This window comes from Carassius gibelio, chromosome B15 (assembly GCF_023724105.1).
Source record: "Carassius gibelio isolate Cgi1373 ecotype wild population from Czech Republic chromosome B15, carGib1.2-hapl.c, whole genome shotgun sequence".
Classification (NCBI taxonomy): Eukaryota; Metazoa; Chordata; class Actinopteri; order Cypriniformes; family Cyprinidae; genus Carassius; species Carassius gibelio.
In genome coordinates this window covers 3,058,257-3,070,783 of record NC_068410.1, presented here as the reverse complement: position 1 = coordinate 3,070,783, position 12,527 = coordinate 3,058,257, and the positions used below count along the sequence as shown (strand labels likewise).

The 12,527-nt window shown below is 34.9% G+C and overlaps 1 protein-coding gene across 6 annotated transcripts in view; it reads right to left on the bottom strand.

Annotated features, from left to right (window-relative positions):
- The window catches only part of LOC127973090 (glutamate receptor 4-like), an 82,644-nt gene extending 70,872 nt beyond the window's left edge, over positions 1 to 11,772 (bottom strand). For 3 of the 6 annotated variants that reach the window (XR_008157245.1, XM_052577130.1, XM_052577132.1), the window contains exons 1-2: positions 11,391 to 11,771; positions 8,546 to 8,704 (exon numbers count right to left, since the gene is read on the bottom strand). Coding sequence is in view for 5 of the 6 variants with exons in the window: in XM_052577130.1 (XP_052433090.1) it covers positions 8,546 to 8,704; positions 11,391 to 11,463 (232 nt within the window). In the remaining variant the exon portion in view is untranslated. Of the gene's footprint in view, positions 1 to 8,545; positions 8,705 to 11,390 lie in introns of all 6 variants that reach the window. The other 3 variants (XM_052577129.1, XM_052577131.1, XM_052577134.1) reach the window with 2 other exon arrangements.
- Positions 11,773 to 12,527: the final 755 nt, after the last annotated feature.

Genomic DNA, 12,527 nt, shown 5'->3' with positions numbered 1-12,527 from the left:
TCATAGTTGTTCCCGATTAGAAAAAAGGCTGTGTCTTGTTGGTTTGTGACCCACCGGTTAAGAAATCTGATATGACAGACATGTGTTTTAACCTAGACAGAAACAATCTGCTTATGTACAATGTTTGTAATGTTTACATATGCATAATGGACTGATATGTGATATAAATACTGGTATAATATAGCAACAAATGCATTGCTCATTATAAGTTAATGCACTAATTAATGTCAATGTTACAGTGTTTTCAAAATGATGTGTGACCAGTCAGTGTGACCGGAAATGTTGAGCGAATTAGGTTGTTGGTTATGGTTAGTAAATGCAATTTGCATGCAGAAAAAAAAAGATTTTGTCTACAGCATAAAGAAAAAATAGTGCATGTGTTTCCCCAAATGAATCAAGTCTGAGTCTTGTTTTAGATCTGAAAATACAGTCACTGTTGTAACGTCGGCTCTGCTCTTTTGTGCTCTTCACACACACACACACACACACACACATTTCCTGCTCAGGAAGAAATCACGATCATCCCGCTTTCAGCAAAGTGACTTGCTGTTTTGGTTACCATGACAATGCAGCTGTCAATCAAGCGTGGACCATGGCAACGGGGCTTCACCATGACTGCCAATAAAGTTGTTTCCATTAATGGAATAAGCTTTTTATTGCCATGGAGCGAGAGACAGATGGACACACAAAGAGAGAGATAGAGAAATAAATGCATAAAGAAAGCATGAAGTATTAATACAGTGGCTTATAACTCAAGGAGAGTGAATACACAGTAGCAGAAAACTCTTCGGTCTTATTGCTTAATTAAATGTCGACACCGTTATTTTAGTTTTGGCTGGAAGTTGATGGTTCGATATAAATGCATTGTTTTCTGTTCTTCTCAAAACTATGAGTGACTGATAAAGTGTTTGTTTACTGACTTTCTTACCATGTATTTAACCGAATGTGTGTGTGCGTGTTTGTGTTACAGAGAAAGCTCTCTTCTGATTGGTTCCCAACTGAATGAATCATCAAACTATTTCTGCTGCAGCAAATCAGCCATGATTTGTTCCCAAGGTAACCAAGTACACACACACACACACACACACACACACAGATGGCAGAGACACACTAAACACGGGTTCGAGCTCTGTACCTGATTGCTGCAGGCTGCTGCATCTGTGCGTGTGTTTCCATCTGTCAGTCAAACCAATGACCATCAAATCACATTTATAGAGCGATTCAGTTTCATGAAGAAACTACACTTTCATGATAATGTTTTCATGACAATTAAGCACATGTCCTCCTAAATTCACATTACTATAATGCATCCAGACAGTTTAGGAGAAATTTGCATAATTATCTTTCTTATTCTGTATCTATTTAAATCGTGAAGTATAATTTGTGTACAATTACATGAATAATTTGATGTAATATTTAAACAACAATAATAATATTGCTGATGTTATTTATAAATGTATCTATTTAACTTGTGAAATATTGCACCTTATGTACAATTACATTAAAAATCACTTTATTAAAAAGAATGTTATTTCTTAGTTATTTTTTGTTATATCTATAAACTATTTATCTATTTATTTCAGTTACTGTATTAACATATGCACAGTTACATAAAGTTTCAATTAAATACTTTTTAAAAATATAATATTTTAAGAAATAATGTTATTTCTTTGAGTAAAAATGTATACATCAATATAAATGCAACTATTATCTATTTATTTATATAAATTAAGCCTTATAATATGATATACTGTCTTCATACAAAATCTATTTTCTTCTTCTTTGAATTGTATTTATTTATTTATTTATTTATTTAAATGGTGAAATACAACCCTGGATGTGTTTTCATGAGATTTACTTGTGTCTAATTCCCAGCTTTATTTCAGGTACTCTGAATAATTAATGATGATATAATGATTAATGAATAATGAATGTGGGTAAACTGAATGTAATCAGTAAACATGCTATCCCAGCTGGAATGTATTCATTTTAGACCCCAAAATATTCATGCAGAAAACCTGAAAGTGTCATTTGATTGGCTTTCAGGTACATATAATGTAAAAAACATCTGATCTTAAGGAATGAACTGTGACATAAGATACAGAAACAACATGAGCACCTGCACACACCCCTGACTGAGGCTCAATTAAAGGAAAGTTCAGCTCTAAAAATACAGACTCGTCATTATCAGCTGCCATTCAGAGCCATACTGTGTGTGTGTGTGTGTGTGTGTGTGTGTGTGTGTGTGTGTGTGAGGAAAGGTCACAGCAGGGGTCGACCTCTGGGTCTGGAGCCTCACTGACATGTTATGGGAAATAGAGAGAGGTAGACAGAAAGAGACAGAGCCGTGAAGGGATTGTTAATATTAATGAGCATTTATCTGAGTGCTATTTAAAGGGACCCACAGCGATGACCTTTACACACACTAACTCTCTCCTTCATTCTGTGTCATAACCATCAGACTGTTATAAGACTTCAGCTCAGATGGGTTTTGTTGCTGTATATCTGACTCAAATACATTTAGTTGTTATATAGTCTGATTCTGATCAGCAGAAATCATATTTGGTTTGATGTTTAGATTTGTTTGATCTGATTTTAAACCAGATAGAAATGTGTTACTACTTTATAAGTGAATATTAATGAATTTTTTTTTTTTGTTTTTTACATTTTAAGTTTTCGTTTTAATTTATATTGAAGGTTTAGTTAAATTACTTTTAAAAAATATTTCTTCATAGCTTTATTTTATTTCAGTTTTAGTGTTAGTACTTGAGTTTAATTATTTTAATTAGTTCCCAGGGTAACATTTCTCATTTTTGTATGCTTTTCTAAATGTGCGTTTTTCATCTTTTCTTTTTTCAGCTTAATTTTAATTATTATTTTTTTTTATTATTATTATTTCCTCAAAGCTTTATTTATTTTGATTTCACTTTTAGTTTAGTCATTTTTGTACTTAAACTTATTTAGTTTCCAAGGGAACATTTCAAAATTTGTTTGTATTTTTTTAAGTTTGCGTTTTTATCCAATATTTAGATTTTATTTAAAGCTTTATATCAATTACCAAACATATATATTTTTTAATCTTCTCAGCTTTAATTTTTTTGTTTTAGTATTGTTAGTCCTTCAACTTATACTTATTTAATTTTTTTTTTTATTTTTCATCCAGTATTTATATTTAATTTCATTTAAGATTTGTATCGATTACCAAATACCAAAAAAGATTATGTTTTTTACAAATATTTCTTCATAGCTTTAGCTTATTCTGAGTCATTTTTAGGTTCAGTAATTTTAGCACTTAAACTTATTTATTTCAGTTAGATCCTAATGTACCATTTCTAATATTATACTTTTTTTTTAAGTTTGTGTTTTTCATCTAATATTTACATTTGATTTAAGCTCTATTTCATTTACTAAAAAGAAAAATATTAATACCTTTTTTTACAAATTCTTTGTATCTCTCATTTTTTTATTTCAGTTTTAGATTAAGTAATTAAATGCTTCAACTTAAACTTAATTCCGTTAGCTGCCATGGAAAAAATTCTAACTTTAATTTGTTTACTAAGTTATTTAATATTTGTAATTTACTTTATTTCACCTTCATTTCAATTACCGAATTAGTTTTAGTTAAGATTAACAACACTGGTTTCAATTCATTTTTCAATTTATTTTTGTCACAGATTGAATCCATTTGTATGTGGTTATAAATCAAATTCTGTAGCATAAAACATTATAAAAGAACAAAACCGTAAAAAATAATGGGCATGCATTTTAGATCATTCTTAAGTTTAATTGAACTAAATGGAGCTGCTTTTTTGTGTTTTTTTTTTGTGGGGACTTTAGAGATGGTTAATTCATGATTGATTTATTAATTTTGCATCTGTCAGATAAATTACTTGCTTCTCAGGAGGTGAATTAATAATTTATGTTTCTCAGAATTTATCTTAGATTTTCTAATTCAGGAAAATGATCAAAGACGTGTGTTTTGGAAATTTGGCTAGTTAAAATATGCATTTTAATTCCACTAGAATAAATGCGTTACATGTAACACTTTTTAGCAACCTTTTCACACTACTACTGTTTTATAATTGTAACATTTATTATCAAGTGTTTTCATGTAAAATGTGCTTATGCTGTCTTGTCGTCATGATAAATGATATTTTCTGTTATGAATGACAGAAACATAAACACATGTTCTGATGCAACATTGAGACAATCGCTGTGGGTGAATAAATGAATGAGTCAGTAAAGAGATTCACTGAACCATCTCAAGACATCAAGATCCAGCAACACACACACACACACACACACACACACACACACGCACACACACACACACACACACAGAGCACAGGTCACAGACAGGTTCATGCATTACTCACTCGACTAGAGAGCAAACACATCATTCAGTGAGAGACTGAAGCTCCTGGCTGTGTGATTCAGCAGACGTGAAGTTTAACCCACACACACACACACACTCGGCTCGAGATCATGTGTGTGTGTGTTGTGGTGGATTATGGGATGTTTGTGATGCCTTGTCGAAATGATGATGATGATTCCCTGACAAAAGAGCTTCACATGTGTCATAAAGCATGATTTTATTTGAAATGAGTTCTGCTGCGACCTGAGCACATGTGTGTGTGTGTGTGTGTGTGCATCTGTGTGTGTGTGGATAAACACTACATTATGGCAAAATCATAAATCCTCGTCCTTGCGGGGACATTTTTTTTTTTGGTTCCCATGAAGAATCATTCAGAATGAAGTTTTAGAAAATCTAAACATGTGGAAAGATTCCTGTGAGGGGTAAGTCCAGGTTTAGGGTGAAAGAAAATACATTGTATGAAAACCATTATGTGTGTGTGTGTGTGTGTGTGTGTGTGTGCGCGCGCGTGTGTGTGTGTGTGTGTGTGTGTGTGTGTGTGTGTGTGTGTGTGAATGACAGAGTGGACTTATTGATGGATTTAATTGTGATTAAACTAAAACACCACAAATGAACCCAACATTATATTAAAATATGATAGATAGATAGATAGATAGATAGATAGATAGATAGATAGATAGATAGATAGATTGAACGATCATTCATCAAACGTTCATTATATCATACATTCTATCTTTCATTCATTAATTCATTCTGTTTTTCTTTTGTTCATTCTAAAGTTCGTTCTAACGTTTGTTTTTTTCATGCGTAAATTCTAATGTTAGTTTTATCATTCGTTCAATCAATCAATTAATCCATAGTTCTATCTATCATTCATTCTGTCATTCATGCTATTGTTCATTCTATCGCTCTCTCGCTACCTATCTTTCATTCTATTGTAAATTTTATCTGTCGTTCATTATATCTATCATTTGTTTGTTTATTGTTTGTTAATTCATTCTATCTCTGTCGTTGTATCTTTATCATTCTGCCTGCTCATTTTGTCCGTCTGTCCATTTAATGTTTTCATTCATTCATTCATCTATCCAAGTCATCTTTTCTTTCTCATCCATCATGCTTCTGTTTTTATCTTTTAGTCTCTTCATCTCTCTCTCTCTCTCTCAGTATGTGCTCTAAACATTTACTGCTGCACAAAGGTCACGACACACCCATCCATTTATCTCTCTCTCTCCCGTATCTCTTTTATCTCCTCCCTCTCGTTCCCTCCGTTTCTCCTTCTGTCCCCTGCATTTTGACAACATATCATTCCCGTAATTTCTTCATTCCTCCCCTTTCATTAAATAAATCCCTCCATCTCCTGATTCCATTCATCACACGTTTCCTCTCTCAGCTCAGACTCATTCAGAGATTGATTTTGCTCGCTGCTTTTAAGCGCTCAGATAAAGGTGTGTTAGGATAAAAGAGAAAACCCTTTCCACTCCTTATTCTCTCCTGCAGCCTGAGGAGACGAGCAGGAAACGATTAACTTCACCTCTCTCCCTCCTTCTCTCCATCTACCTCATACACACACACACACACACACACACACACACACACACACACACAACTCATTCCCAAAGCTGTCAGTATTCCGCAGCTGATGAGGGCTAAAAGAGCTGGAAGGCAGCCAGGGCAGAGATAACACACACACACACACACACACACTGCTGCATCAGGACAGCAGTGGATTCTGCAGACTCAGGCTGGGCGTCCAGTGCACAGAAGTGTGAGAGGTTGGTGCCCAGCGGGAGAGAGGTTAAACTGGGATTGACTCGTCTCGGTGGGTCCCTGTCTGGCTTTTGCTCATAGAGGTTCTTCAGTGGTTCCTTAAGTTCTCATCAAGAGCCATTCTTGGCTGTTTAGGCTCGAGTTGCTAGAAGATTCTTTACTCTCAGAAAAAAAGGTACAAAAGATGGGACTGGAGCGGTCCATCTTTGTGCTTTTTTTTTTGATACCTCTAAAGTGTGCAATTGTGCATTTTAAAGATACATTTAAGTTCCTATAAAGTTTACATATTAGTACCTTAACAGTACATATCTCCTTGTAAAAGGGAACTGCCCTAATGTCTTTTTTTTTTTTTTTTGAGTGTTTTGAGTTTTTATTTTATTTTATTATGAGCTCTTTAGATCAGAATTTTGGTTTATGGTTGAATGAAATGAAAATTCAACCTTTTAAATGCATGTTATTGATCATATTTTGATCACTCATGCATGTTTTATTTTTTTTAATGTTTCATAATAACTGGATATTTTGGTGAAAATGACAGACGTCTTTTCTGGAAATGCATGTAGGATTTCTCTGATAGTTTAGTCAGGTTAAACCCCGCCCCTTCATTCACTTTAGAGTGCCACGCCCACATCACACTGTCCATTTAACAACTAATGCATAAAAGCAAGTCCCCGCCCCACATTTTTTCTTTGTTGATAATCTGTTAAGCTTGGATGCATGTAACAATATAAAAGAAAAGAGTTTTCAGTTTCACCATCAGTTTGAGCCAAGGTTATTGTCATTAAATCAAAATTATTAAAAATCAGTATATCAAGCTGAAAATCATGAAATCAAGTTGAAATTAATACATATATATATATATATACCTATGTAAAGGTTGCATAGGCAACTAAGTGAAATAAGTTTTAAGTTGAAGCACTAAAATTACAAACTAGAAATAAATATGAATTAAAACTTTAAAAAATAAATAAAAAATAAACAGTAATGTAAATAAAAATTATAATAATTAAATGTAGTAATACTGAATAAAGATAAAACTGGCAAAAGCACAAAACACAATTACAAAAAAAAAAAAAAAATTACATAATAAAATGAATATACACTGTAATAGTGTATAAATAATACTAAAATAATTGACCAGTGTTGGATCTGTTTTAGAATATTAACAAATGCCTGTAGTCAAGAGAGAAGATCTGAACAATATAGTCTCCAAGCCAGACCAATTCAAAGCTCACACAATCATCATTATGAAAAGGCAATACATAAATAGATTAATTAAAAGCTCAGTGTCCAATACACTTCATCTCAATACACTTTTATGCTTTTTCCAATGCTTATGACTCTCTTATTGACATCCAGTGAAGCACAATATCTGAGAGAGACGTGATTGAGGCCTGCTGCCAAAACATTGATCTTTATTGCACTAAAATTAATGATACAGGTAAGTGCCATTGACTCCCAGTGAAGTACAGATATGTAAAGGAATCTAATGCACATGTTCACGTAGATTAAAGTGGATTGTGTTCATTTAACTTAACTGGTAAAATGGTTTTAAAATATCTATGGCCTCTTGGGTGCTTAGGTTTTTACACTACACTCTTAAAAATAAAGATGCTTCACGATGCCATAGAAGAACCTTTTTTTTTTGTCTAAATGCTTCCATAAAGAACCTTTAACATCTGAAGAACCTTTCTGTTTCACAAAAGCTTCTTTGACGCGAAAGAAGTTTCTTCCGATTATAAAAAAGTAAGAAAGAGATGGTTCTTTAAAAAACCTTAGACTTAATGGTTCTTTGTGGAACCAAAGATGGTTCTTCTATGGCATTACTGTGATGTACTTTTTAAGCACCTTTATTTTTAAGAGTGCATGCAAACAGGCTACACTTGCAATGCTCAAGCACTTGTGTCTGTCTGCATAAAAAACATTTCTGAACTACAAACCTTTTCGTTTCTGACTTGAATCAAAGGCAACTGAAAATGAACCATCCTAACAAGCCCAGAGATGTACAGATGCACACCAAAGCATGCTGAAAGCTGGTAAAGAGTTAATGTTGAGGTATATGCATGCACCAAACACGTTGAATATATGCAAAAGTTGCTCTTAAAAGCTGCAGTGTATCATTTCTCCACACAGAATAGCAAAAATAATAACTGTTTCCAAACAGGTTTCTAAGACAATGCCCCAGTTCGTCTACAATTGGTCATCAAACATACACAGCCCCAAACTCACTCCATTGGTTAAGTCAGAATCTGACAAATGAAGCCACTCAAACAGATCAATGTTGAAGCTTTAGTCTTTCACTCTTCATTAAGTCAAATGTGACCCTGAATAATGAAAAGAACCTAATCAAAACACACTCACACTATTCAGTTTTAGACTTTGTCTCACATAACTTTCACTCACAGGCATTGGTGACAGCAAAGCTGTTGGCCGTCTCGATGTTGTCGACGTGTGGAACCAGATTGAATGGGGCCTCCGTGGCATTCGGACTCGTATTGTGGAGAAATATGGCCAACCGGAAAGCTGTATATTCTTGATCAGTGTTTCTTATAAACAGCCCACCTGGAAAGAGTGAGGGGAAGAATGAATAAGTGACTGCAAAGAGGTGCTTATGTATCCTAAAGAAATAGTTCAAACTAAAGAGGAAAATTGTTCACTTATCTGCATGACTTTCTTGTTTTTCTTTCACTGTAAATCATACTCTCAGCTGTAGCTCTAACATCTTTCGTTTATTTTCAAAAATGCCACATCAGTAGCTCTAAAAGGCACTGGTTCTCACGTATCTCTGATTGCCAATGTCAAATCTTGATGCACCACATTGGAATGTTCAAAAATGTGAACGAGCTCCAAGATGCTGATTTTCTGTCCTTTAGGGGCTCATTTACTTTCGTCTGCATACACTTTTATTGTACAAAATACACTCTTCAAGGAATGGTTCACCCAAAATTGGAAATTTGTTGAACATTTACTCATCCATCTAAGATGTAGAGTAAGATGAGTTTGTTTCTTCATCAGATTTGGAGAAATATAGCATTCCGTCACTTGCTATGAGATCTATGAGATGTTTTAACTTCAAACTGTTCCTTCTGGCCAAAATACGAGTCCATAATCCATAATCATGCTTCCTCCAGTCTCTCACATCAAGCTGTTTCTGGCTGTTGACTGTAAATGGTGCTTGATCTGTGCAGATATCTCTCCTGATTCAGACCAGACCACTTTTTCAATGGAGGAGACTCGTATTTTAGGCAGAAACATCATTTTGCAACAGTTTGAAATGCCCTTATTTCTCACAAATATGCGGCTTTTCACATCACAAGATATTAACTGCTGTACTGGCGTGGTGTGGATTATTGTGGTGTTTTTATCAGCTGTTTCGACTCTCATTCTGACGGCACCCATTCACTGCAGAACATCCATTGATGAGCAACTGCTATATTCATCCAAATGTGATGAAGAAACAAAATCATCTTGAACTGCCTTAGGATGAGTATATGTTAAGCAAAATTTTATTTTTGGGGTGTACTATTGCTTTAAAAATGAAGGTTCCAGAAGGGGATTTTCATAGTGATGCTACTGAAGAACTATTTCGGTTCCCCAAAGAACCTTTTAGTAATTAGAACCATTTTTTTTTCTTAGTATGAAGAACATTTTGACAATCTTTCCAATATACACTCTTAAAAATAAAGGTTCTTTATTAGCGTTGGTGGTTCCTTGAAGAACCATCAACATCCATGGAACCTTCCATTCCAACAAAACGCCTTTACAATGGAACCGAAAATGGTTCTACTATGGCATCACTGCAAAAAAAAAAAAAAAAAAACTAAAAAAAAAACTTTTGCACCATTCATTTTTTATAGCATAAAGAACCTTTTGGGGAATGGTTTCCATGCATGTTAATGGTTCTTCATGGAACCATCAATGCCAAATGAAGAACTATTATGCGTAAGAGTGTATAAAGGTTGTGAACATTCTGCTAAACATCTAATTTTGTGCTCCACAGATTAAAGCAAGTCAAACAGGATTGGAACCACATGCAGGGTGAGTTAAGTGCTCATTTTTGGGTGAACTGTCCCTTTAATCATGGAAATTATCGCATTTGTTGTTGGTGTAACCAGAGCATACATGTCTGCACTTGGCAGGAACAGTGTCACGTTCTATTTCATCACATCCTCCCAATTCTTCTCTCTTTCTGATGGATGTTTTGGCTCAGCTGCAATTGGAGATCCCATAATGTGCTTTTATTTGTGATGAACAACTGAATCATTGTGCATTTTCATTGCAGTGGTATGTAAATGTCATTAGGCATTGCGTGCAACTGTGCATCTCTCTCTGTGAATGTGTGTGTGTGTCCATATTTAGCGTATTAACTTTATCGGCAGTGCTGTCAAAGGCGCACAAGTCAGCGACCGCATCTCATTATGGCGTGAGACTCTCCATCTCAATGAGCAATGCAGTGACTGAACACACAAGCAAGACACATCCTGCAAAAAGAGAGGGAACTGTGTGTCTGCGAAAGAGAGAGAGAAAGGGGTGGGTGGGCATGCATAGTGGTTTGATGATGTTAATCAAACACAGAGCTGCAAATCCAGTGAAATGGGAAACTTTGATCAGACTGAGAGTGGAAGAGGTCATCCCACATCGCACCAGAAAGACAAGACCGAATACTGCAGTGTTGCTCTAAACTGGTGATGAAAGCTACAAAAGCACACTCAACATGCACTTGACCACAGTTTTCATCTTGATGACCACAACTCATGCATGCTAAAGTACTCTAAACCATTGATAACATAATCTCTCCCTGATAACACTGCACTTGTAGAGAATCATAAACCAATCAACCATTAAATATCCCATTTAAGAAAATATGGACACTTTGCAGGGCTGTAACAACCAAAAACAGAGTCCCCCTCTGCGTCCAATGAATTGTCCCGATTTTAAAAATAGTGGTCAACCAATGTGGCCTGATTTTTTTATTTAAAATTTGATTCCCATAATATTTTGCTTTTAAGTTAATTGGCTTAACGCATTTGGTGCACAGAAGCACCTTTTTTAGTGTCCTTTAAAGAGAATAGTGCAAGATCGAAACCCCAAAACAAATAAGCATTACAAACCCTATTGTATACTCTGTGTATTTGTATAACGCAGTGTATAGATTATTGTGAATTATTATGCACTATAAGCACACCGTATTCCTCGTGGGGTTAATAAAGTGCCTATCTAGCCACCATGTTATAGAAGTGTAACTCACCGATTTGAACACTGCTGGGAAAAGCCCCTTCACTGAGTCCCCACAGCAGCGGGATCAGCACCAGGATCCGCATTCTGTCCGAATCAGAACCCGTCTGGACTCATGGATGGATGGAGACGAGATAGTGTGACGGGAGAGAAATGAAAGGAAATAAATGGGTAATCTCGCGAAAGGAGTTTCAGCAATCCATCCTATAAGCAATCCGTGTGTTCCCCGCAGTATCCACTGGAGAGAGGAGAAGAATCTGTCCGGGTGAACGCTTGAGAGTGAGTGAGTGAGTGAGTGAGAGAGAGAGAGAGAGAGAGAGAGAGAGAGAGATGCACGCACGCACACTCTCGCTCTAGGTCTTTGGCTTTCCAGTTGTTTGCTGAGGCAAGTACTGATGTTATACTGCCAGATATTTAAACATACCCCTACGCATACCAATTAAACTTGAGCGAGTTTCCTCAAACCATGTGTCTTTGCACGCGCCTTTACTGGGAGTGATCGGACGCATCGTGTTCACTTGCTGAACCAGAAAACAGTGGAAGAATACCACAGGAGCATATTGAAGGAGAGACCCGAGCCACAAACAGACCATAATATCAAAGTGACTTGAGGGTTGATTCTTTTGACGGGAAGCGAACAACGCACGAGCGACCATACACGCTAAAACACTCACTTCCGATAAATTGAAAAATATGTAATATTATATATATATATATATATATATATATATATATATATATATATATATATATATATATATATATATATATATATATATATATATATATATATATATATATATATATCAAAAACATTACATTGACATTTTTAAGGTTTAAAAAATAAAAGAATAACAGGAAAAACGTGAAAAAATTAAACGTTTATTAATTATTACATAATAAATAAAATAAATAATTATTATATTAATAGTTATATTAATATAAACAATTATTATATTAATTATTATATTATTTCCATAAGGCTATTTTTTTATCGGATGTTTTATTTATTTAACGCCCTCGCTTTCCCGCACGCATGAAGCTGCTAGATCGCTTCTTTAATAAATCGAGCGCTGCATATGATATTTCGCTATAGACGCGTTTTTTATGTCCGTTTTTATGTCCGCACTAAATATTCGTCTTTAACCCT